General features: G+C 43.2%; 1 protein-coding gene across 2 annotated transcripts in view; it reads left to right on the top strand.

Moving 5' to 3' along the window:
* ANAPC1 (anaphase promoting complex subunit 1) overlaps positions 1 to 24,890 on the top strand; it is a 95,440-nt gene extending 70,550 nt beyond the window's left edge. The window contains exons 39-48 of one of the 2 annotated variants that reach the window (XM_040267537.1): positions 1,817 to 1,903; positions 3,361 to 3,478; positions 4,800 to 4,877; positions 5,227 to 5,294; positions 6,254 to 6,392; positions 8,323 to 8,409; positions 9,580 to 9,675; positions 11,497 to 11,695; positions 19,142 to 19,276; positions 24,516 to 24,890. In XM_040267537.1, the coding sequence (XP_040123471.1) occupies positions 1,817 to 1,903; positions 3,361 to 3,478; positions 4,800 to 4,877; positions 5,227 to 5,294; positions 6,254 to 6,392; positions 8,323 to 8,409; positions 9,580 to 9,675; positions 11,497 to 11,695; positions 19,142 to 19,276; positions 24,516 to 24,631 (1,123 nt within the window). In that variant the 3' untranslated portion in view covers positions 24,632 to 24,890. The remainder of the gene's footprint in view (positions 1 to 1,816; positions 1,904 to 3,360; positions 3,479 to 4,799; positions 4,878 to 5,226; positions 5,295 to 6,253; positions 6,393 to 8,322; positions 8,410 to 9,579; positions 9,676 to 11,496; positions 11,696 to 19,141; positions 19,277 to 24,515) is intronic. The other variant, XM_040267538.1, reaches the window with a different exon arrangement.
* Positions 24,891 to 27,321: the final 2,431 nt, after the last annotated feature.

Here is a 27,321-nt window from a genome sequence, read left to right on the forward strand (position 1 = left end):
CATCCATCAAGTCAGTGATGCCATCCAGCCATCTCATCCTCTGTCGTCCCCTTCTCCTCCTGCTCCCAATCCCTCCCAGCATCAAAGTCCCCTCCAGTGAGTCAACTCCTCTCATGAGGTGGCCAAAGTACTGGAGTCTAAAATTTATATAAATAGCAGAATTTGTTTGTGATTTTTCCAAACTAAATAACATGATTAAATGTTGCTCGGAATTGCATTGAATCTTTCTACTGGTTTGGAGGAATTGAAATCTGACATCGCTGAGTCTTAAAGTCTATGAGTATAGTGTATCCTTTCATTTATTTAGCTCTAGAGTATGTGACCTTGGACAACTGACACGGTATCTATAAGTCAGTAGTTATTTTACACTATTGAGAGTGAATTAAACATTGGAACACACCCTTCCATAAGCACAAAAAGTCAAGATTATTAAAGATGTGCATTCATTTCCTTTTGACACATTTTGTAGAAGTTTTGTCTTTTAATGGTTTAAAATTAAGAATGGTTAAGGAAATATTATCATAAAAATTCTACTTTTTAAAATATATTTTCCTTTCAAAATAAGCCCCTGATTTATTGTGTTCTCTCGTTCAGTGCCGTCTTTTGCCATCACATGCTGTAGGAGCCTACTTGCTCTCTTGCGTATTGAGTAGCTTTCCTCCCCTTCTGCTCATCCTGCTGCTGCTCTTCTAGTGACTGTTTTATCTTTGAATGATTGTGTGCACTCTATGACACGGTTTACATTTCTCTTAGCATAGTTAACCCTTATGCTTAATCTCAGAATTTCTGACATTAATATCTAATGTTTATCTTTGGATTTGTCAGAATGGTAAAGAGAAAATGGCCTAGCTTATGTTCATGTCAAAATAGATGTATTTCTGTGTTTTAAGAGATAGGGAAAGAGATATGGGGATGTCTACATGTATATGTATAATAAAAAATATGTATATTGAGTAGTTATAGCAGTGGTTTTATGTGATGTCCAGAATCATCTTTATTTCAAAATATTTGTAGGAAAGACTAAAACTTTAGTCACCCTGTTTGCCATACTGAATTTGAGCACAGTAAAATATTAATTTGGAGAAGGAAATGGCACCCCACTCCAGTATTCTTGCCTTAAGAATCCCATGGACAGAGGAGCCTGTAGGCTACAGTCCACGGGGTCGCAAAGAGTCGGGCATGACGGAAATCTCAAAAGATTTTACTTTACTAAGAGTGTATGGCCTTTATAAGATAAGTTTATCATACCAATAACAAACAGAACCTTGTTTTTCAAGGAATAGTTGTTTATTCTTTCATTGTAACTTTTTAATGATAGCTTTTGCCTGTGTTATTTAGTCTAGCATTCTAAGGAAATACCTATGCTTTACGGAATGGAAAAAAGTGTTTGAGATATCCAGTAAAAAAAAAAAAACCTGTATGTTTAGAAGTAAGTTTCAGCATTCTATTAATAGGTATATATAAAACTGGAGAAGAAGGCAGTGTAGTTTACACATGACTTTTTCAGTATCTATAATCTCTACAATTGCGCTCATTGTTCTCACTGCTGTTCTCTCTTAGGTCAAAACTTTGTTAAGTTTTGAAATTTAACATTTGTGATGTGTCACTTCTGCTTTAAATAGTAGCTGATGTTGAAATGGCTTAAGGACTGACTGAAACGTTCCTGTTGTTGACGCACCCACAGTGATCAAACCATGAGTTTCATCAATGCACTTTGCCACAATACCCCAGTTTCCCAATTCTCAAGTCTGCTGTGAAAGCTGAAAGTTTGCGCTGTGTGATGAGTAACGCCTGTCCCTCTGTGTTTGTTCTGCAGGTACTCTCTGAGCACATCAAACTCGTCCATCGCCGCCCTCCTGTGTGCCCTTTACCCCCACTTCCCAGCTCACAGCACTGACAACCGGTGAGCCGAGTGGTGTTCCGCACGTGGCCTTTCTTCAGTTATCTGGGGGGAGGGGAGTCATCTGAGTGTGTTTTGGCTCCATGGACTCATTTCCAAATTCGCTATACTCTGTTCTTAAACTTAGTTATCTTCCTGGATAAATCTTTTTTAAAAGTTTTCCTCGCAAAATATTAAGCCAGAAGAGAACTTCGGGCTTCTGATTCCTGACCAGCCTTCTCGCATTCTCCAGTCAGTTGAACTGCTCTAAACCCAGTAGGCCAGACCAGGGGTATCATTAGGGGAAACTCACCCTACAGAGGACGGCAGCAGGGGAAACTGAGTACGCTTTGGCCAAAGTGTTTACTTCTGAGAGAGGAATTTATCTGATGTAGTGGCAATGTCTGTATGAATTCTGTTTGCTCCCTCTTTGAATGCTGAGAAGTTTTGTTTAACTGAGAAAGGGACAATAAAATGCAGCCAAGAATTAATTTAGAAGTGGCAGTGACGAGGAGAACCCTACACGTGGAGACGCCATCTGATGACACAGCAGCTCTGTGTTTAGAGCCTAAAGAACCACCACAAGTTTTGGGCCCAGCCAGTCTCTTCCGTTTGTGGAGGAAGGGCAGAAGATAGCCCCTTGTGCCCCAGGGACATCCAGGACACTCTGAGAACTCAGCTGCAGGCAGCACAGTGGTCTGCCAGGGAAGGTGCAAGAGAGGGAGGCCCATAGTAATGAGCCGCCACTCAGAGCCCCAGTGTCAACGTGCAGCCAGTGACGACAGGAAGGCCGCTTTCACAGAGGCAGCCTGGTGTGAAGTCCAAACTGCACTTTCTTTTTTAACATTTCTTTGGCCTTACCACACCACATGTGGGATATTAGTTCCCTGACCAGGGATCAAACTCACACCCCCTGCGCTGGAAGCACGGAGTCTTAACTGCAACTGGACTTTAGGGAATCCCTAAAGTCCAAACTTTAATGATAGATGGTGCATAAGAATATTGTTAAAATTAGTATAACTCTGATGCATGGTCTCGTACTTGTAAGTTTAGGGAAGATTGTTTTGAGTTGTTGAAGTCCGCTATCGCTTAGGGTACAAGGGAGATGGTTAGATAGCATCACCGACTGCATGGCCATGAATTTGCGCGAACTCCGGGAAACCGCAGAGGACAGAGGAGCCTGGCGTGCTGCAGTCGGTGGGGTCGCGGAGAGCCAGAGGCGACTTAGCGACTGAGCAACAGTAAGGAGAGCTGCTGGTCACAGTGTCAGCTGTCTGAACAGAACAGTCTGGTGATAAGCACCAAGAGCCTCTGTGTAACTGGTACAACTAGAGAGCCTCTCTATCGTGTGTAGTTGAGTCTCAGCATCACCCTTTGGGACTGCCGTCCTGGACGGGTGCTGCTCGGCTCTGATGTGTCTCAGCTCGCAGGCTGCTGTGCTGCCTCCCGTTGTCACGGCCTTTTATGTTTTCTGTGAACAGGTATCACCTCCAGGCTCTCCGGCACCTGTACGTGCTGGCTGCAGAACCCAGACTGCTGGTGCCCGTGGATGTGGACACAAACATGCCCTGCTACGCCCTCTTAGAAGTGACCTATAAGGTAGCTCTCTCCCTCTGTTGTTGCCTTGTTGCTTTTTATCGCCATTCATCCGTCTTTGCACATCACAGTTTTTTGAAAGTGTTGTCCTTTAAAAGATGACAATAGTGAGTTGCGTTCTCCTAAAAATTGAAGCCTCCACTGTTAATGTACATCCTGCCAGGCTGTTCAGGCTCATTTGTAGCCTTCAGATATAATAGTTTAGGGACTGTCAGCTGCTCTTTGGTTTTTAGAGTTTGTAGTTTGTAAATGCCCCTGTTATGTTTACGTAGCTGACAGTTGCGCTCCAAAGAATGAAGGGAGTTAGAGTAATTTCTGGATGTCAGCCTAGTGCTTCAGAGTGTGTAGTGAGGGAGCTTTGATTTACATGCACGGACAGATTATAAGCCATTATGTCCTTCCTTCCTTCCGGGCTTCTCAGGCGGCTCAGTGGTAAAGAGTTCATCTGGCAGTGCACGAGACACAGGAGACGCGGGTTCGATTCTTGGGTCAGGAAGATCCCCTGGAGAAGGAAATGGCAACCCACTCCAGTGTTCTTGCCTGGAAAATCCCATGGACAGAGGAGCCTGGCCGGCTACAGTCCACGGGGTCTCACAGTCGGACACGACTGAGCGCACAAGCACATCCTCCCCTCAGAAAACTGTTCGGTGCCTTCTGTGTATCAGAACTGGGCTAGGGGGTTCCCTGGTGGCCTGGTGCTTAGGATTTTGAGCTTTCACTGCTGTGGTGTGGGTTTAATCCCTGGTTGGGGAACTGAGATCCCATAAGCCATGTGGTGTGGTCAAAACAAACAGAAAAACAAAAAAAATAACAAACCCCAAAACTGCTAGGTTCTGGAATACAAAGTTGAGGTGACTGTCATTTTCCTTAAGGAATGTCTGTCACTGAAGAGTCAGGCTTGGATTCAGTAAGAGTAGCCTGAGATAATTGGAGGTTTGTGTGGGCCGAGGGGGAGCTGCTCTTATCAACACTCCTGGCGGTTGGGAGGCCATCATGGTAGACACAGTGTCTGGACTGAGGTTTGCCAGCCAAGCCGGGCACGTTCCTGGCAGAGAAGACAGTGTACTGAAGGCCAGGGGCCTCCTGCAAGGGCAGAGGCACAGCGCTGCTGGCAGCTGAAATGCGGGCTTGGAGCCCTGGGAGGCGGTGCAGGCTCTGCCGAGGACAGTAGACGGTAGCCCCATCAGACTTGAGTATCAGAGGGGATTTTATGCTGTTGACAGTCTGTCTGCAACCTGCGGGGAAGGGAAAGCATGCAGTGGTGAATGCTTTTCGTACTTTTCCGCTGACTATGTAGTAAATGGTGACTCTTCTATTTGTGAAGGGCACTCAGTGGTATGAGCAAACCAAAGAAGAATTGATGGCCCCCACCCTTCTTCCAGAACTCCACCTTTTAAAACAGGTGAGTAGGATATGAATAGAGAGATTTATAAAGGGTAGATTGAACCAGAATAACAGCCTTAAAGGTAGCCAAAGAAAAGCCTGTGCGTTCTCAGCGTTTTCTAAGCAGTGGCCAAGCGGCAGCAGGAGGAGTGGTCCTGAGGGAGGGAGAGGTCCCCCTGGGAGCTCTGTGCTGAGTGCCGAGCTGGCCTGAGAAATGACTCACGCGTTCATTTGGAAATGGGCTTGTTAACCTCTCACCATCTCTTTCTAGCCCAGTTTATTCTCATTTCCTCGGAGAAGCGTGGGTTTCATTTTATCTACTAACACTTCCCCAGGATTGGATTGACTGTGTACATTTATCTTGGCAGATTAAAGTTAAAGGCCCAAGATACTGGGAACTGCTCATAGATTTAAGCAAGGGAACACAACACTTGAAGTAAGTGCATTGAATCTCTCAGATGTGTCTGTGAAGGGAATAGAAATATATGGGAAGGCATGAATGGTGCTAATCGTGCGAGGTGCTCCTTCGTCGCCCTTCCGTCTCCTCCAGGACAATATGTAGACCGCTAAAGGAGACGGCCTCTCCTTTTGAGAAAGCTCGTAGCAGGAAGTGAAATTCTACATTCAGAAGTCAAACTCTTAATTATTAATTCACTGAGAAACTTGAGTGACTTGAATTGGGACAGTCATGGACTTGTCTTCTGGAGCAGTAATGAAAGATTTAATCTAAGAAAGTGAAGCCGACTTATATGTGCACAGAGGGGACTTTGTGACAGTTGGTGTTTGTGAGACCACATCTGCTGTTGCATCTCTTTCCCATTTTCTGGTTAGATGGCGCTCATAAAATTAAGATGATGGCTGATTGCTTTTGGTTGGAAATGGTCATATGCGGATAATTACTTTGATGAACAGAGAGTGCTAATAATTTTTATACCTCAGTTAGCTTGTAAATTAAGTCTTTAAATTTGCAGAAAGTTTAACAATTTGTAACAGTGTTTACAGTATCATCCTCATTTCTGTTTCTCCCAGACTATAAATAGCTGCTTTTTGTATTATCCTATCTTTAGATTTGTAGCATCTTTTTCTTTTTGCTGTAAACCAATCAGTAGGTATTTAAGGGAATACATGTTAGATAAAATGTCTCCTTTGACATTCATACTTGAGCAAATAGTCAGAATGCTGCCTTATTTAATAGGTTCCTTGAATCGTGACAGCAGAGAAAAGCAGAACTTGATTATGACTTGTAGGGGCTGGTTTAGTTTCAACACAGTAAATAATCACATAGCAGAAAGTGGTGAAAACTGTATCTCATGAGAACATAGTATTGGGAACTACATTTCTAGGCAACAGCTCCCAGTAATACCTTGTATTAAATCCATTCTTGTTTTCTTTCAGGTCCATTCTTTCCAAGGATGGGGTTTTATATGTTAAGCTCAGAGCAGGTCAGCTCTCCTACAAAGAAGATCCAATGGGGTGGCAAAGTTTATTGGCCCAGACTGTAGCTAACAGGAACTCTGAAGCTCGGGCTTTCAAGGTAGTGTGATTGGTAAAAACTGAAGGATATTCTCATCAGAAGAAAAAAAAAAATGTAACTAAGTGTGACAGTGGATGTTAGCTAGACTTGTGGTTGTCATGTGTCAGTATGTATAAATATCAAATAATTGTTGTACACCTGAAACTAATAAACTGTTATATATCAATTATGTCTCAATTAAAACAAAACCCAAAATTGAATAAGAAGGAATAGGTTCAAATCCTCCTAGTCCACCCAAAGCATATACTTCTATCATAACATTTGTGGTACTGTTTAGGTAGATCCACTCACTAATCTCAGCAGATTATAAAGACTGAACGACCTGGGGCCTGTTGGCTGTTTATGTGACGGCGGTTACAAAATACAGGCCATCTGCCAGAACTCACAAGATGATTTATATTTAGTGGCAGAGACAGTCAAAATACATCTGAATGCTAAAAAAAATTTAGCTTAATAGTTAATCCTCAAATCCATTAAGATTTACTTAATTCATGGGAAAAATTTTAAAAGTTTTTTTGCAAGGTAGCACTTTTGAGTTCTTATGAGTGAGTCTTTATTACAGTGTCCAGAGAATCAGTTGAGGTAATTTACATCAGTGAATTTTGTTTGTCAGTATTTGAAAGGATTTTTGGGCAAAGTTTAACTTGAATTAGCACTATTGCTAATTAGCACTAAACCAAAGTGAATGAAAGTGGAAGTCACTCAGTTGTATCTGACTCTTTGCCGCCCCATGGACTATACAATCCATGTAATTCTCCAGGCCAGAATACTGGAGTGGGTAGGCTTTCCCTTCTCCAGGGGATCTTCCCAACCCAGGAATCGAACTGGGGTCTCCTGCGTTGCATGTGGATTCTTTACCAACTAAACTATCGGGGAAGCCCGATATAAACCCGATATAAACCGAGGCCCATCTCAAAGACCCTAATCCAGTTTGTAAAGAAAATAGATAAGTTTAGGCTTGAGTTTTTATGGGGCCAGTATATGAAAATTAAAAGACCATCTCCATTTCCTGCCTGCCCTGAGTTCAGAAGTAAAATATAAACCTCAGTGGAAAAATGGTAAAACCTTCATATTCCATTTTCAGTCTTGAACCTTGAGTCATATCCCTTGTCACCCTTTTTTCCCAATTTTTTTTAAAGTTGTAAAATACACATAGCATATACTGGGTTACCCTTTTAAGTGTCTAGCTCTCTGGTACTAAGTGCATTCGTGTCGGCATGCTACCATTACCATCATCCGTCTCCATGACTGCCTTTATCTTGCAGAGCTGCACCTCTGCCCCATTAACACTGACTGCCCAGTCCCTTCTCCCAGCACCGGGCAGCCACCATCGTACTTTGTCTTTCATAAATCTAGTGACCTTATGACAGCATTTGTCTTTCTGTGAGTGGCTGGTTAGAGTGATAACCTTTTTTCCTTAATCTGTTCAGAAATAATTCTAGTTTCTAATTTGCCTTTCAGTTAGTTTAAGAAGGAAGGGAAAACCTTTTCGGGGCGACTTCTATAAGAAACACCTGGTTTTAATCTGCCCTTTGATAAATCAGTAGCTCATGGTAGCTTATGCAGTATATTTCTTAAGTATGACAGCCTGTATATGTTTAATCTGAAAGGAAGTAATACAAATGAACTTAAAAAGCAGAAACAGACTCAGAGTCTTCGAGAACGAGCTTATGGTTGCCAGTGAGAAAGATAGAAGGAAGGGATAGTGAGGGAGTTTGGGATGGGCATGTACGAAAAAAAAGAAGTAAGCTGATATTACTAAAAAAGAAAAAAAGACTTTCAACCCAATAGGTTGATGAAGCTCTAGCAGCCTTGGGTTTTGTGGAAACATTGTGTGAAAAAAAAAAAAAGATTACAGCTGCATACAATTTGAGTAGTAATGAAAAGAATCTTTATTATCTCACATATACTTGTTCTTTATTTTTTTTAGCCTGAAACGATTTCCACATTCACTTCTGATCCAGCACTTCTGTCATTTGCTGAATATTTCTGCAAACCAACTGTGAACGTTGGGCAGGTATGTATTATGTGGTTTGCTTAGCTCCAAGACTAGGCTTTGTTTCTGTCTTCAGACTACCAAAAAAAAATGCAAAATATGCTTATCTGTCTTTGATGACATGCCTTAGGCACATTGAATGATTTTTGTTTGGCAAATATAAGTTTTTCGTAGTCTAAAACAATTAAATTCAGTAATTTCCTATCTTAATAGTAGAAACAACTTAAAATTTCTAAGACATTAATTTTGATTACTGGTATTTATGTATTCTTGTAATGATTGTTTCTTTTTATTTTATAACCCTTTTTGTTGGTCATAAGGCTGTTCTCTTCAGGAATCTAAGGGTGCTTGCTAGTAGATTCTGTGATTTATCCATCATCTCAGTTGGCAAGGACTGGATGTAGGAATTATATGTTCTGGGATTGATGGTCTATTGTCTGCAAGTGTGTGTGACCTTGGAAAAGTTTTTCAGTCTTTTTGAGATGTCATTTCCTTATTCCTAAAAGTGGAATTATAATATCACCTGCCTTACATCGTTGTTTTGAAAGTAAAATGACAGAACCTGCCTGCCTCTTATTTATTGAATCTTCACTATGTGTTAGGCACTCTGTTCAATATTCTTTGTAATTTTTCTCATTTAACTCTGACCCTGGGTGTAGGTACTTCCTGCTGAGAGATACTGCCACTTAGACCTGTCACATACCCGAGGTCACATAGCCAGTAAGGGCTGGGGCCTGTGCTCAGCTGAAGGCCACAGGTCTCTGCTGAAAGCCCACGCCTGCCCTTGACCCCAGCTGGGCTTGCTGTGCCACCGCCCCAAACCTATTCTGCTCAGTGTTTCTGCTGCATCTTGGAGGCTGCAGGTGCCCCTTCTGGATCCTGTTCTTGCCAGCCCACCCCATGGCATAGCTCTGTGATGTCCTGGTGCTCGTGTTACCCAGCTTCTTTCATTCCTCTCCTCCATAGCACTTAGAGCCTTAACTGTTTCTTGGAACTTGATTTTGATTGTAGTTTTATTGGTGTTTAATATTGCATGCACTCTGATTTTATAAAGATCTAGCCTTTTTTACCTTTTTAGATCATTCACTGCAGAATGTAAGAATGGGCCATGATAGTGACTATACAGTTGTTCTTTGATTTGATTTTGGAATATACATTGTTGTGCTACAAAAAGATTCTGACTTTACACAGAAACAGGAGCTTCTGGATCTCTTCTCTTCAGTGCTCTACGAATGTGTGACTCAGGAGACCCCAGAGATGTTACCTGCGTACATAGCGATGGATCAGGTATGGTTCGGAAAACCTATCCTAATTCTGATGAGCATTATCCTATATTTCAAATAACATGCCAGACAATACAGTAAGATTTCTTCTCTGTCCATCTTTTTAGTTTCTCATTCGCTTTTAGAATCTCAGAAAAGGAATTTCTGTCAAAGTTGAAAGCTCTGTATATACCAGAAGCTTAGAGTTTACGACAAATGGCTCTCTTACTCCGAGGGTTCCCATTCTCCTCTCTGGCCTCTTCCTCTGACCAGGAGAGTGCGCTTTCGCCCTTTCTCCCCTTGCATCCTCCTGTGGTCTCTTGCCTCCCTCCTGACAAAGCCTTTTCCTGGAAAAGCTTATGCAAGTGAGCAGTAAGTGAACAAACAGTGCCCTGGTGGTGGCAGTAATGTGCAGTTACACCTGGTGATTAAGCTCACAGAAGTCACAGTGTCAGCATGTGGGGGTTTAGGGAGCTGGAGTTCATTTTAAAATTTCTTCTCTGTTATTGTTGCTTTAAATTAAGAGTCTAAAAGGGGTAATGCAGAAGATAATGCTCAACAGCTTTCCTAAAGGATTGAACTTATTTATTTTCTTAGGTTATTAGTAATTGTTGTTTTAATTAATAAGTCCTGTCTGTGTCCTTTGTGACCTCATGGATTGTAGCCTGCTAGGCTCCTCTGTCCATGAGATTTCCCAGGCAGGAATACTGGAGTGGGGTGCCATTCTTTCTCCAGAGGATCTTCCTGACCCAGGGGTCGAAATCCCGTCTCCTACATTGGCAAGCAGATGCTTTACCACTGAGCCACCTGGGAAGTCCTGTTTAGCAATACATATGGCTTTTAAATATTGTCATATCATTGAGACTCAGATTTGCCATTAAATTAAGGCAATAGCTTTCTAACTTGGCTAAAATTTATCTGGGAAATCTTCACAGTACAGATCTTCAGGTCTCCTTGCACAGTTACTGAATCAGAATTTCTGAGATTTAAGTCCAGGATCTATAGTTTTAAACAGCTCAAGTGACTATGATATAATGAGTTCACAGATAAGAATTTGGAAGTCAGTGTCAAAGGAAGTAATCTCTAATGGGAAAAGAATCTCTACTGAAGAACTGAGTGGGAAAATACAGGAAATAATTCCCCAAAACCTGTCTTGCAAACAGTCTTAATTACAAAGGCCAGTTCCAGAATAACCAAGTGGGCCTAGTGTGCCCTTATTGTCGGACATCCACCTTTTTCGGTTGGTAAGTATATGATGTCCACACCAGTACTGCTTCTCACAGTGTGTCTGTGTACAGCAGCCAAGTCGTGAGTGGTGTTTTTCAGCTGATGGTGAGAGTGTGTTCTTTCCTTACACTCTGAACTCTTACCTCTTGGCAGTCACAGGCAGGCACCTGTAGTGGAACATCCCTCTGGTTGCAGCCATGGTGACTTTTGCAGATGGGTCACAAGAACAGTCTTGTCGATAATACAGGTTTTGCCTCCTGACCCCTGGGATCCCTGGCCTGATCGCAGACATATCATTGTACCAACTTGGGTTTCCCAGAGGGGACCAGCTGTAGACCTATTGGGTCTTCATTTCTCAGAGCTGTTGAGCCAAGAATAAGCTTCGTTTGCCTTCACCATTTTTTATCTGAAGGCTGTTCATGTTCGTTTTGAACAGAATGACCATGTACTTAAACCCACTAAAGGGCTTCTCTGTGGGGCAGGCTGCATCAAACACAGAGCGAGCTCCCCACTGCCCTTCCTTGATCTCATGACCATATTAAAAAAGTCGTCCAGTGTACAACTCCGAGGACGTGACGGATCTTCACTCTTTCAAGTGGATTTCTGTTTTCTCTGCAAGGCTGTAAGAAGACTGGGAAGAAGAGAAATGTCTGAGACATCTGACCTCTGGCAGATAAAGTTGGTGCTAGAGTTTTTCAGCTCCAGAAGCCATCAGGAACGGCTGCAGAACCAGCCTAAGCGAGGGCTCTTTATGAACTCAGAATTCCTCCCTGTTGTCAAATGCACTATTGACAACACTCTGGACCAGTGGCTGCAAGGTGAGAGCAGTGTTGCACCCCTTGTCCTTCGAGCTGCACTGGGTCTCAGGGGTTTCTGTTTTAACCTGTTTTCCTTGGTAAGCAGGTTAAGTCCTAGTACAATCCCAAATGGCTGTAGATGTCATGTTTCCAGTTAGTTGAATTACCCTCTGATTATATGCTCTAACATTTTCTGAGGATAGAAAGTGGGATTTATTTACGTATTTATTTATTTAGGCCACACTGTGTGACATGTAGGTTTTTTAGTTCCCCAACCAGGGACCCAGCCTGCGCCCCCAGCATTAGGAGCTCTGAGTCTTGTTTTGGTTGCACTGGGTCCTTGTTGCTGTGTGTGGGCTTTCTCTAGTTGCAGAGACTCAGGGCTACTCTTTGCTGCGGTGCTCAGGCTTCTCACTGGGGTGGCTTCTCTTGTGGAGCATGGGCTCTAGGAATACAGGCTTCCTAGGGCTTTGTAGCTGTGACTCGAGGGCCCTAGCGCACAGGCTCGGAAGTTGTAGGGGACAGGCTTAGGTGCTCCACAGCATGTGGGATCTACCCGGACCAGGGATCGAACCCATACCCCCTGCATTGGCAGGTGGATTCTTATCCACAGAGCCACCAGGGAAGTCCAGGAGCTTGAAGCCTTAACCCCTGGACCACCAGGGAAGTCCTGACTTCTTTAACAAGTGTATTTAACTCTGCTCTATAATCATGGAGAGAATGTATAATGTAGCATTTTAAATACCACTTGACGCTTAGAAACTTGTTTCATCTTTTCTAGCTTCAGATCATGTTTCTTTCCAGCGCCTCTCTCTCCTGTTTCTTAGGGGTGTGGTGTGTCCCCTGCCTGACCCCAGTTTTTCTGCTTGCATCCTATGCACACTGAAAACTTGATGTGAGTTTAGAGTGAATGCTTATTTCACCAGTTCCATGAGTCAGTCGCTGAGGACCTGGGACTTCTCAGTAGAAGCTCTGCCTTGTGATTGCAGGGAGAGTGTGAAGTTATTCCTGACAGTGTAGAAGTGATTATGGAGGCAAGTGATGGGGCCTTTTGATGTGTGGAAAGCTGTCTAATACGTGATATATGCCTGAAATCCATTTTTAGTACTTAACTCCTTGATCTTTTTATTCTTTTCAGTTTAGATGCTTCCAAAACATATTGGACACCAACTTGCTTTGAGTAAATGCTGACCCTCATAATATCAGTAGTAACAGCTTTTGATTCTATAACGTTGTTAGAAAGTGGTAGAACCTAGGGATTTGACTCTGATTATGTTTGAAGCTATCTACCTGTTCACTGCACCTGGTTGAGGCTCCTCTGCCTGCCCCGCCCCCAGCCCAGGGGTGACTTGTTTCTCCAAGGTCCCAGCTGCTCTTGCTTTTTCTCTATTTTATTTAGATAGGAAATGGAAATGAGGGGGAAGGGGAAAAAGGTTAGCTTGAGCCTGTCTTCACCCAGCTGTAGAGTCAGGGTAAGTTCTGTCCAGTTACTGGAGGGTCAAAGTCAAACGGGTGCAAGGGAGTAGGGAAAAGGATGTGCATGAGAGCGGGGGCGAGCCCACCAGGGCCCCAGCCCAGAGGAGGGGTAAGGGGGCGTGGTTTTTGACAAACACCGAAGGACCCTCTCGCTCCCATTTCCCATCTGTCCCATCTCTCCTCCTGAATTAACACACAAGCTGTTTCTTTAAAAAAGGTTTCTGAAAAAATTTAATTGTAAGCCAGGTTGTGAATGATATGTATACTGCCGCTTGCTGCTGCTGAATCGCTTCAGTCATGTGCGGCTCTGCAGCCCTATGGACTGCACTACGCCAGGCTCCGCTGTGCATGGAATTCTCCAGGCAGGAACACTGGAGTGGGTCGCCATTTTCTCTTCCTGACCCAGGGATCGAATCTGGGGCTCCTGCACTGCAGGCAGATTCTTTACCACTGAGCCACCAAGGAAGCCTGAGGGATATGTATATGGAAAACAGCAATTTCAAAGTCCCGTGTTTAACACCTGCGTCTGCTCTGTGATTTCCTCTTGAGATTTGAAAGGTCATAAAGTTTCAGAATTTCTAAAAATATGATAATCATTTTGTTCTCATGTTTGGGAAAAAATATGTATTATATATTATTTTAAATATTTTAAATTATTATCAAATAAATATTATATAAATGTTACTTTATAGATGTTGCTGTTCAGGTTTTGTTCAGTTTTGTGTTTGTTCACCCATAACGGGCCCTTGCTGTTGATAAGAAATGGGTCCCCAAACCTTCACAGACTCTCTGACACGCACGTGTTGCATAATGTAGTGAGGCTCCGGCAGCGACTAGAGCGCTCTCTAAAGAGCCCTGACTTGCTTTCTCCCCCCTCCTTGTTAGAACGACTGGGGGTTTACAGTGTTGTTCTGAGCCTCCACCAGATTTGTCTTGCCACTCTGATTGCCAACAATGTGTATTTTTTTATTGAAAAAGGACCGTCACTTAGAAAAGCTCTTTGGTATGTGGTCTCCTCTCCTGGATACTGGCAGCTTTGGGGTGGAGAACAGTGAAACAAGTGCAGGAGCAGGGGCTGTGTGGCAGCGCCGGGAGGTGCCACCTGTGTTTGTGTCCCAGTGAAATCACCGGCGACATGGGCTTCTAAGCTCGCTCACTAGTAACCCAAACTCGTGCAGCAGACTGATCATTTTTGTTGATGTTTTGTGATTTATCTCAGATTTTAATCTTGAGCAAAGAAAATTGGGTTTAAAGTTTAAGAACTTAAAATTTTTTATTTACTTTTATATTTTATTATGGAAAAATTTAAAGCATAATGCAAAGTAAATATAATAGTATCATAAACCCCATCAGGCAGCTTCAACAGTGTCCACATTCTGCCATTCTTGTATTCTCTGTAACTACCCATTGCTCTGCTGTTATTTTCCAAATTGTGCCATTTTACGTTCCTGCCAGCAGTGGGATGCATTGCAGATTTTGGCATTATCAGTCTAGTTTTAGACAGTCTACTGAATATGTAGTGGTATCTGATTGTAGTTTTAATTTGCATGTCTGTGATGACTCATCATGCTAATTATTTTTGTATGTGTTTATTTGTTACTCATACATCCTTTGCAGAATATCTTTTCAAACCTTTATTGTTGCTATTATTTAGCACTAAGCCATGTCAGACTCTTGTGAAACCCCATGGACTGTATGTAGCCCGCCAGCCTCCTCTGTCCGTGGGGTTCTCCAGGCAAGAATGCTGGAGTGGGCTGCCATTTCCTTCTCCAGGGACCTTCCCGACCCAGGGCTCAGACCTGCATCTCCTGCACTGGCAAGTGGATTCTTTACTGCTGAAGTGAAGTCAAGTTGCTCAGTCGTGCCCGGCTCTTTGTGACCCCACTGACTGTAGCCTACCAGGCTCCTCTGTCCAGGGCATTTTCCAGGCAAGAATACTGGAGTGGGTTGCCATTTCCTTCTCCAGGAGATCTTCCTGACCAGGGATTGAACCCAGGTTTCCTGCATTGTAGGCAGACACTTTACTGTCTGAGCCACCAGAGATACTGCTGAGCCACCAGGGAAACTTTGAACTTTGAAACCTTTACCCATGTTTAAAATTGGCTGTCTTTTGATTATTGAGTTGTAGGAGTTTTTATATATTCTGGCTGAAAGTTCTTTGTCAAATATGTTTTGAACTTTCAGTTCAGTTCAGTCGCTCAGGCGTGTCTGACTCTTTGCGACCCCATGAATCGCAGCACGCCAGGCCTCCCTGTCCCTTACCAACTCCCAGAGTTCACTCAGACTCACGTCCATCAAGTCAGTGATGTCATCCAGCCATCTCATCCTCTGTCGTCCCCTTCTCCTCCTGCCCCCAATCCCTCCTAGCATCAGAGTCTTTTCCAGTGAGTCAACTCTTCACATGAGGTGGCCAAAGTACTGGAGCTTCAGCTTTAGCATCATTCCTTCCAAAGAAATCCCAGGGCTGATCTCCTTCAGAATGGACTGGTTGGATCTCCTTGCAGTCCAAGGGACTCTCAAGAGTCTTCTCCAACACCACAGTTCAAAAGTATCAATTCTTTGGCACTCAGCCTTCTTCACAGTCCAACTCTCACATCCATACATGACCACAGGAAAAACCATAGCCTTGACTAGTCGGACATTAGTCGGCAAAGTAATGTCTCTGCTTTTGAATATGCTATCTAGGTTGCTCATAACTTTTCTTCCAAGAAGTAAGTGTCTTTTAATTTCATGGCTGCAGTCACCATCTGCAGTGATTTTGGAGCCCCAAAAAATAAAGCCTGACACTGTTTCCACTGTTTCCCCATCTGTTTCCCATGCCTGGCCTATTTTTTCCAGAGTGTTTTTTGATAAACAGAAGTTTTAAATTTTGATGAAGTCAAATTTATCAGTTTGTTTTAGGGTTATTACTTTCTGGGTGTTAAGAAATCTTTCCTACTCCAGGTCATGAAAGTTTTTTTTTTTTTAAGTTTAATATTAAAAGCTCTATAGTTTGATGTTTTTGTATTTAGATCTATGATTTGTCTCAAACTGATTTTTTTTACATGGTGTGAGATAGGAGTTGTCCTTTTTTATTAAAAAAAAAAAAATTTAAATATGGATATCTAGTTGTTTCAGGACCATTTGTGCAAATGACTTTTTTTCTCATTGAATTGCTTTGGGGCCTTTGTTGAAAATCAGTGGACTATGTAAGTGTGAGTCTGTTTCTGGACTCAGTTCTGTACCATTGATCTGTTTGTCTTTTTGCCAGACACCCTCTGAATTACTGTAGGTTTAGAGTAAATTTTGAAATTTTGTAGTGTAAATCTTCCTGCTAAAGCAACATTGAGAAGGAAATTCATAGCGCTAAATGCTTACATTGCTGCTGCTGCTGCTGCTAAGTCACTTTAGTCGTGTCCGACTCTGTGCGACCCCATAGACGGTAGCCCACCAGGCTCCTCCGTCCCTGGGATTCTCCAGGCAAAAACACTGGAGTGGGTTGCCATTTCCTTCTCCAGTGCATGAAAGTGAAAAGTGAAAGTGAAGTTGCTCAGTCGTGTCCGACTCTTTGCGACCCCATGGACTGCAGCCCACTAGGCTCCCCCGTCCCTGGGATTTTCCAGGCAAGAGTACTGGAGTGGGGTGCCATTGCCTTCTCCAAATGCTTACACTGAGAAAGTCTCAAATCACTAATCTGAGTTCTTACTTCAAGAAATTAGAAAAAGAAAAGCAAAATAAACCCAAAGCAAGCATTTAAGAGCAGGAATCAATGAAATTGAAAACAGGAAAACAATAGAGAAAATCAGTGAAACAGAAAGGCAGTAGGCGGGAGAAAGTCCTTGACATGGAGCTACGTGGCTGCGTTCTGTCTTGCCTCTCCTGAGAAGCTGCCAAAGCAGGGCCTCTCGCTTCCTATATCAGACCTCGTGCTGCCCCCACCTCCCAGCAGACTGACATCCTCCTGTTAGGTCCAGGCACTCCATCTCCTTCTTAAGGAAAGTGATCTTTCTTGAGTTTTGTGGCAGCTCGCTCTCCCACTTCACAGTTGTTAAAAGACAAACAGAAAGCCTCTGACCATTCTTTCTGTTCCATCCCTGTTTGACGGTCTCTCCTTCCTTGCCTTTCTGGAGTCACTGTTGCCCCTCCTCCCTCTGCTTCTCTTCTCTTCTGCGGTAGCCAATCCATTACCTTAGCCTTTCATTCCTAACTCTTAGACATGTCGTGAATCTGTCCACATTTTGCCACTTCTGTCCTAGAACAGTGATGTGTTCTTGCCTGGACAAAGACGGTTGACGCCTCCTGGACATCTTCCTGCTTTTTATTCTCATCTCCCTCTCGCCATCTCTAGTCAGCTGACAGTGGTCTTCTGAAGAATAAATGGATCTAACTCTCCTGCTTAAAACCTTGCAAAGGCTGCTGATTCAGTTGTGAAAAAAATCTTTACCATTTGGCCAGCAGGCCCTGTATGACCAGCAAGGCCTCTGTCTCTCTCCACAACCTCTTTTTTGTACCACCCGCTCCTCATAAACTCCGCTCAGGCCCCCTGATCCCTTCCACTTCCCTGAAAGCACAGACCTCTTTCTCCCCACAGGACTGGTGAAGGAGCTGCTTCCCATCCCGAGAACCTTTTCCTCTCGTTCTCTGCCGGCCCAACTCATGCTCATTCTCACAGCCTCCGTGTAAATATGCCCCTTCCTCCCTGGCCTTCTGTGACCACACTGCCTCAGGCACCTTTCTGCCATTTTTACTTCTCTCTTTCTCTCTCTCAACCTTTTTCTCTGTATCAGAATTACTTTATCTGCAAGTAGCAGCAGGCCTGACTCATCTTGGCTCAAAAAGTGTTTACTCACTGAGTCGTGTCTGACTCTTTGCAACCCTATGGACTGTAGCCCACCAGACTCCTTTATCCATGGGATTTCTCAGGCAAAAATACTAGAGTGGGTTGCCATTTCCTTCTGCAGGGCATCTTCCTGGCCCTGGGATTGAACCCACGTTTCCTCCATTGGCAGATGGGTTCTTTACTGCTGAGCCACCAGAGGAGCCCAGCTCAAACCGTAGGACACATACAAGCTTACGTTATTGGGAGTCGACAGTGACTGTAGGCTGAAGGGACCTCTTACTGCAGTGGCTCCAGCTCCGCTCTCTGAGGTTCCATCAGTTGTGCTCTGTGCCGTGACTTTATCCTCAGAGTACTTTTTCCTGATGGCAGAACAGTAACAGTTCTTTGCCACAAGCTGTGCATTTTGCTTAGAGGAAGAATAGAGTTGCTTCTAGAAGCTTTGCCATAAGAATGAAGAAATTTGTTTCCTGCAAGCCTCTAGCAGACATGTTGTCAGGCATCTCCTTGTGTCTCTGAACTGAAACTCATGCACATTCCTTGATCGTTTCTGAGGGCAGAGTGTGTCACTCTCCCTGAATGTCTGTCTGCCTGTCCCTGAACCGGTCACTGTGTTGGGGGAGTGGCACTGCCTGGATAGCCCCAGACCCATGGTTCTCACAGCGTGGGTTCTGGAACAGCAGCAGCAGAATTGCTTGGGAGCTTGCTGGAAACAGTTTCCCTGGCCCCATCAAGGAAATTGTTGGGGTCCACGCATCTGTGTTTTAATCAGTCCTCTGGGTGATTCTGATGCCTGTTAAAGTTTGAGAACCTCTGACCAAGACGAATCAGGATCCAGTCCCCTCACATGTGAGCGAGGAGGGAAAGGTGGCAGAGGAGGTATCCGGGAAGATGACCGTGGTGACCAGTGCACCTGGATGGCACTCATCCTGTTTTGTGGTTAGCATCTGTTTGATGTTAGGTCTATTCTATTTCTGTCCCCCACAACACTCTAAACTCTGCAGTGAGGGGCACTCTGGCTGGTTTACAGTGGGAACGTTAATGCCCAGCACAGGAACTGATATATGGTAGGTGCTCAGTGCGTTCTTGATGAGAAAATAATAAAAAGAATTCATTCCTTGTGCCTCTCAGTTGTGTAATCAGCTGGCTCTCTTCCGTGTGTGTCTCCCTCACAGCTGGAGGTGACAGGTGTGTGCACGCCTACCTCAGCGGGCAGCCCTGTGAGGAGTCGCAGCTGAGCATGCTGGCCTGCTTCCTGGTCTACCACTCAGTGCCAGCCCCACAGCACCTGCCATCCATAGGCCTGGAAGGTAACTGCACCTGGGTCCTCTTTTCACACCTGTATTACCCACTGATGGGTTTAGTTTCTTGGTAGGAGGAACTTCTACTGCGTTATTTTCTCTAGTTAGATTTTTGGCTTCATTCATGTTTGGGTGTTACTGTTGTCAATTTTTTTTCCCAGAAAACAAAACCAAAAGACTCTAATAAAACTACCTGAGCTTTCCATATGCATAAACCTTTATTTCCATTCAGAAGAGGATGGAGTCTTCACAGGGCCCCAAATACTGATATATACTAATAAGCTAACATGCATGTTGTTCTTCTCTGTTAATTGACTTTTACTAGCTATTTTTCTTTATTTTCTGAGTTTTCAGTTTATATTTTTAAAAAACACATAATATTAATTTCTAATATTATAAAACTTTGAAATGATAGCAGTCTAATTTTGTATGTATTTGAATATTTCCATAACAGTTTGAAGTTTTAGCATCTGACTGTATTTTTCAGATGTAGAATCAGATACAAAATCTATCCATTTAATCATTTAAAGTGTAATGACATTATTGATTTCTGGCTGTCTTGAAAACCTCAGAAGAAAATGCACTATTTAGAGACCTCTAGTTGTGGCCACAGTGGAATTGCTTGTATTAGACAGACTCTCTCACGCACAAAAAAGCTAATATAAAAGTGGATATCTTCATAAAGCTTAAAGGAATTGGTGGCAACCCTACTAGCTGGACTTGACTGAAGAAAAAGAATTCCTGAGAGAAGGGAAGCATTTGAGAAGCTCCGTATTTACTCTGGCACTCTTCCAAAGGCACTTGTCAATTCATTAGAGGAAGTGGAGACCTAGAAAAAAGCAGCAGTGCTGCTGGGCGGAGGAGCCGGAGGTTGAATTGATCATTGCCCAGGCCTAGAACTTAAGGAGCAAAATCCCAGATAGGAGGGAACCATAGGAGTTCAAAAACTCAAAACCTGGGTGCTCTCTTCCCTTGAGGCGTTTATCAAACCTTAACCTGCACGCGCACAGGGTAGAACTTCAGGAAATCTAGCAGAAACTGGGACGGTACAATATGAACGGTGATTTAAGCAGCATTGTAGTGCCGAGGAAACAAAGGGCAGTGCTTGCAGTCCACCACGGTGGAGGCTTTGGTAAGCTCCCAGACAGACCAGCCCTAAGACCAGTCTAGGACAGAGCTGATAGAAGGAAAAATAACCTTTATAGGAGGAAGAAAATACCTCTTGAACTTCCGTAATTTTTAATTCACAGTATCAGTGCTGAATCAAAATGAAAAGACATAAGAGGAAAAAGGGTAATATAGAAACAGATTTGGATGTGATCCACATATTGGAATTATCAGACTTAGATTACTCCAGTGTCTGGAGTTACTATGACTAATATTTCCAAGAAAATAGAGGAAAACATGAAGAATTTCACCAGAAATTTGGAATCAGTAAGAAAGAGTTAATGGGAATTCTAGAACTGAAAAATATAACTAAAATTAAGAATTCAGTATGTAGAGAGTTGCCTGGTAGTCCAGTGGTTGCCCATGGCCCCAGTTCAGTCTCTGGTTGAGGAACAGATTCCAAAAGCCATGCCAGCAGGGCGAAAAAAAAAGAATTCATATGTAGATTAGTTAGCATATTAGACATAGCAGATAAATGAACTGGAGGACAGATGTGTAGAAAGTAAACAGATTGAAGCACAGAGAGAAAAATGAGTATCAAATTCAGAAAAGAGAGGAAGAGACATTTGAAGTACAGTGAAGTCAGACATGCATGTAGTTAAGATCCCACAATGAGGAGAGAGAAAAAGAGAAGCAACATTTGAAGAGACAGAGGCTAAGAATTTTGAAAAATGGATGACAGACCCCTATGCAAGATAAATGCAAGGAAAACCACACCTAATTGTATAATAGTCAAAGCTACTAAACAGAGAAAAAAATTTTCAAGCATAGACTTCCTTTTTCATCCAGGATGGAGTAACAGAGATCTGATTTACTATACCACCTGAAACAAAAAAACAAAAAGGCAGAAAATCCTGGACACTGCATATGAATCAATGGCTTTTGTATCAGGCAGTGACGAAGAGTGACCCCTAAGAGATGAGAAACAAAGAGATTAGCTCGGTGATTGCCCCAGCTAATCGCCTTGACAGTTTCCAGACTGGGGCGTGGGGGGTGGGACAGGGAGAGGAAGAACCCAGGAAGAACCTGGAAGACTCCGAGAGCTGAGGTGATGAGGCTGAGAATGCAGGGAGCCCAGAGGAGCTAGAGTTTACATGACGGAGTGCCAGAGAGGAAAGAGCAGCACACAGAGAATGCCAGACACCTGCAGACGGGCCCCCTCCAATATTAGGGGCGCCTTTATTGCTCAGCTCGTGCATGTGAAGAAATCTCCCGAGGCTGAGGGAAGAACTGTCCAGATGGATTAGAGGGCACATTCCCAGTTTGTGCAGATCCAGAAACAGTGGAAACAGTGGCAGATTTTGTTTTCTTGGACTCCAAAAGTCACTGCTGATGGTGACTGCAGTCACAAAATTAGAAGATTCTTGCTCTTTGGAAGGAAAGCTGTGACAAACCTAGACAGCATATTAAAAAGCAGAGACATCACTTTACTGACAGAGGTCCATGTAGTCAAAGCTGTGGTTTTTCAAGCAGTCATGTATGGATGTGAGAGTTGGATCATAAAGAAGTCTGAGCACCGAGGAATTGATGCTTTTGAATTGTGGTGCTGGAGAAGACTCGAGAGTCCCTTGGATAGCACGGAGATCAAGCCAGTCAATCCTAAAGGAAATCAACCTGAATATTCATTGAAGGACTGATCCTGAAGCTGAAGCTCCAGTACTTTTTCCACCTGATGAAAAGAGCCAGCTCATTGGGAAAGGTCCTGATGCTGGGAAGGATTGAGAGCTGGAGGACAAGGGGCTGACAGGGTGAGATGGTTGGATGGCATCACCGACTCAATGGACATAAGTTTGAGCAAACTCGGGGAGATGCTGAAGGACAGGGAAACCCTGGCCTGCTGTAGTCCATAGAGTCTCGGGGAATCAGACATAATTTAGGGACTGAACAACAACAGGATCAGTGCCTGTTCCCACAACTTCACAATTCAAGGGGCCTTACTCAGGAACATCTTGTCTCAATAATGGGAAATATTTAGCCTTAAACTAAATAGAGTTCTAATCCCACCTAAAAAAATATTGAAAGCACAACACAAAAGGATTAAACTTTTTTCAAGTAACGTGACTACATTCAGGAACAAAGTTCAAGAATACAGAAATATGAAAATATCCAGCAGCCAGCAAGGTAAAATTCATTGATGTCTGGCATACAAAGGAACACGAAAACAACTTATAATGAAAGAGATGAGAAATAAGTGGATGTTAGTTAGCAGACAAGGACATTAAAACAGTTATTATAACTCTATTCCATACTTCAAGACATTGAGATATAGAAGATATAAAAATAATCTAATTGAACTTTTAGAGATGAAAACTATACTTCTGAGGAGAAAAATACACTGAATTGGATTGGTGGCAGATTAGACATTGCAGAATAAAATAATTGTGAGTTTGAAGACGTAGCATTAGAAACTATGCAAAATGAAATGCAAAAAGAAGAAAATTGTAAAACAGGAACAGAGCATTAAAATGGAGGAAGAAATTCTGATGCTTCAAGTACCCAGTTTACAAGAGATTGAAGTCCCTGAAGAGAAAAATGGGGGAGAGGGACAGAAAAAAACACTTGATGAAATAACAGCTGGAAAGTTTCCAAGTTTGGTGAAAACTGTTTCGGGAAGTCCAACGAATCCAAAGTCTGAGAAACATAAAGTTACGCTAAGGTATATAATAAATTGTCCAAAAAAAATCTTAAAAGCAGCCAGAGGAAAAGAGCATGTTACAGAGAAACAAAAATAAGAGTGCATATTTTTCATAGGAAGCATGGCCAGTGATAAGTTAATGGAATAACATCTGTAAAGAACTCAAAGGAAAAACACTACACCCAGCAAAAATATCTTAAAAAAAAAAAAAGACCACAGAAGCTGAAAGAAATCATAACCAGCAGACCCACACTACTGGAAATGTCATAGTAGCCATAAGACTCTTACTACCTGTGAGTAGGTGTAATCTCACTTGAAAGTAAAGATAATACTATAAATCAAAAAGCAACCACTAAAAATAAGAAAACAGAGTTAGAGCTAGTAAGCAACAGAGGAGCTCTAGTGGAGTCATGTAAAGTACTCAGTCCAAAAGAGGAAAAGGGGAACAGAGAACAGACAGAGCAAATAGAAAACAGATAGCAAGGGGAATGTTTAGGAGATCCAACCAGTCCATTCTGAAGGAGATCAACCCTGGGATTTCTTTGGAAGGAATGATGCTAAAGCTGAAGCTCCAGTACTTTGCCACCTCATGTGAAGAGTTGACTCATTGGAAAAGACTTTGATGCTGGGAGGGATTGGGGGCAGGAGGAGAAGGGGACGACAGAGGATGAGATGGCTGGATGGCATCACTGACTCGATGGACGTGAGTCTGAATGAACTCCGGGAGATGGTGGTGGACAGGGAGGCCTGGCGTGCTGCGATTCATGGGGTCGCAAAGAGTCAGACACGACTGAGCAACTGAACTGAACTGAACCCTAGTGATGGTCACATCAAGTCTGAATGGTCTGTTAGATTCCATAGCGTATCAGGACATTGGTGCTGTTTTCATAGCTCTTATGCATTTGTTCCCTGTCTTTGGTTTTAACGAGGTCTTAGGAAATCTGTTGATGTTTATTTGCTAAGTCATATCTGACTCTTTGTGACCCTTGAACTGTAGCCCACCAGTCTCCTCTGTCCATGGGCATTCCCAAGCAAGAATATTGGAACTTGCCATTTCCTTCTCCAGGGGATCTTCCTAATCCAGGAATTGAACCCACGTCTCTTGCATTGGCAGGTGGATTCCTTACCTTTGAGCCACCAGGGAGGCGCTGGGCGTATTTATTAATTATATTTAAATAATATATGTATGTAGATAGTATTAATTGTTTCACATATAGTTATAAGTCAGTTTCAGAAGTACAGAATGGAATAAATTAAAGTTTTATATCAAGTCATCTCCTAGAGTGTATGAGGGAAATCCGTAAGGTCAGTAGTAGTGTCTTTTAGCAGTTGTTTTCAAAGAGAAGAATACCAACTTTAAACATGATTGTGTGTCTGAAGCTTCCTTCAAAGAGGCTGACTTTGTTGAGTGACGTGTGACCCTTCCCTTCCATTCCATTTCTTCAGGGAGCACAAGCTTCGCAGAACTCCTCTTCAGATTTAAACAGCTGAAGATGCCAGTGCGGGCCTTGCTGAGATTGGCTCCTCTGCTCCTTGGAAACCCACAGCCAATGGTTATGTGATCATGGCTGGTGGTAAGCCTACCCTGAAGTGTGACTTCTGCACAAAAAATGTGACCAAATGACAAAGCTAAAGAAACCTTTCTAAGTTTTATAATATAGCTGTGGGGAATGAGCTGCACAGACCTCAGTGTATTTTAAAATCCAAATTGTTTCAAATATCCCAGAGATTCTGTTGCTGTCGGCATTAATGTGATAGGATATATAAAAATGAGTTGAAATTTTACTTTTGTAAATAAAATGTTTTGGTTTGTTTTCAAAACTCTTGACGATTAAGATTTTTCAGAGTAGAGCAGTGGGCACTGGGGTGTATATTAGTTTTTGGAATTTTTCAGCTCTGGTGATTCAGGTGAAGTTACTTTATGCTCAGGAATGCAGTTTTTTGCAGGGGGCATTACGGAGATGTTCACTATTTTTTTTTAATCTATTTTTAATTGGCGGATAATTGCTTTACGACATCCTGTTGGCTTCTACCATACAACAGTGTGAATCAGCCATAAGGACTCACATACCCCTCCGTGTTGCGCTTCCTGTGTTGCACAGTGACTTTCCATTAGCTGTCTGTTGTACATACAGTAATGTATTTGTTTTTAAAAGGCTCTGTTCTATAATTTTACTTTCTGCAGCAACAAAGGGCTTTTATCATTTCCAAAGGTGTCACCACTTGCGAAGAGTTGACTCATTGGAAAAGACTCTGATGCTGGGAGGGATTTGGGGGCAGGAGGAGAAGGGGATGACAGAGGATGAGATGGCTGGATGGCATCACTGACTCGATGGACATAAGTTTGGGTGAACTCTGGGAGTTGATGATGGACAGGGAGGCCTGGCGTGCTGCGATTCATGGGGTTGCAAAGAGTCGGACACGACCGAGTGACTGAACTGAACTAAACTGAAGATGTCGCCATTGTCTAAAGTAAATTTGTTCATCCTGTGACAGTGCCATAGTATGATGGATCATCTTAAACAGGAGGAGATTTATACCCTAGTAAAGAATTGCCCAGCATGAATCCTGCTCTAAATAGAGAAAATTCTCACTCCAGAGATGTCTTCAGAAATTGTATTTTAAAATAAAAGTTCATTTCCACCCAGGATTTAGAGAATGTACACCCACATCAAGTTTTTGGACTAGATGATGAGGAATGGTATTGTATAAGATATCTCCAGCTTCCGGTTTCTGGACTAAGAAGAAGAAAACTTCCTGTTGTCTAGATTCTGAGATGCCCTCTGCCTCCTTAAATGGCCAGTGGGACCTTAAACTAATCAAAGCTGCAAGGTCTATCTTGTGATTTCACATTTCCACATCCTGAATTGTGAGATTCTACAGTTAATTTTAAAAGTGAAAATTAAAGCAAATAGAAATGTTCCCACTGAGATTTTGACAAAAACCCAAATGGTGTTTGCTCCTTGCATCCCAAAAGTGTGCACAGTGGTTCTATTCAGACCTTTACTGTCTTACCCTCATGTGTGAATCAAGGGCAGAGTGGCTGATTGAGAGGGTGAAATGTGCTTCCTTCACATTTAAAAGTTTTTCTTCTAGTTAAAAATAAAAGAAAAAAAAAGGTAGATTATGAAAATTCCATTTGAGCCAGGAGCTAAAGAAGTCAATACTGGGCAGCTATTGGTGTCTTCACTCTGAGTTGTTTGTAACTTGTGAGCTTTTCTCTGATTGAAGAATAACTTGAGTTACTTATGAATTGTCATGTAGAAGGTGAATGGTCATTAGAATGTTGTCAACAGAAGCAACGATCAGGCTTTATCAGGGATTCAGCAGGCTGGAAGGTTGCAGTCTGGAAACAGCGTTGTCTATATCTCAGGCCTCCTGAGGAGACAGAGGATGTTCTGAACAGTTGACTCCTGAGTAAGCATGCTTGAATCATCGGAGAAGTCAGTGCCAGCTGTTCATTGGCTCCCTGAAAATCTTGAGTATAACTCACCATCCAGGACATTTTAGCCTCCTCATAGCCGTGGAGAAGGAAGAGTTGGAGAAAAATGCTTCCGGTTCCGAGTGGGCCCAGAAGTGGCCCGTCACTTCCTGCTACTGCATGTTGGCGGGAAATAAATTCCTCCGCCTCATTCAGTGCTCTCTCACAAAGGGGAGATGCAGACCCTGGCACGTCTTGGTGGTGTCTGTGATAATGCGGTTCCTCACTCGCTGCTGGTTCCGTCCGTCCATCTCCTCTGCTTACACAGGTGGAAATGTGTGGCATTGCCTCCATAGATGGACGTAATTAAAGAAACAGTACATTAATACTGTTTCCCTGATGGATGTTGACACCTGTGCTCCTACCTCGAGCACCTTACAAAGCAGTGAAGGCATGAACTTGGGGGCAGCTCTGAGGCATGGTCGCCAGGCCTGAGCAGGGACACCACTGGTGGAAGCCTCACAGAGCTTCTGAGTGCTTCCTGATCTTCCTTGAGTAAGGCCACGCTCTCACCCTTTGCTTGGAAACCAGCTGACTTCTCAGCTTACTGAGAGGGGCATGTCCCAGTTTAGGGGACCCCCTGACATCCTAAAGAGGTGAGAAGGGGGCGGGACTTGAATCTCTCAGCCTAGTGGTGGTGTCAGGCTGGTGAACCTACTGGGCGGACGGAGCCCCTGGGTGTGGGAGCCCAGATGGGGGCTGGAAACGAGAGCCATGGAGCGGCGAAGGAATTGTTAGAGAAAGGGACGTGTTAGGACTCCAAGGGACGCA

This window comes from Oryx dammah, unplaced genomic scaffold (genome assembly GCF_014754425.2).
Source record: "Oryx dammah isolate SB20612 unplaced genomic scaffold, SCBI_Odam_1.1 HiC_scaffold_25, whole genome shotgun sequence".
Lineage (NCBI taxonomy): Eukaryota > Metazoa > Chordata > Mammalia > Artiodactyla > Bovidae > Oryx > Oryx dammah.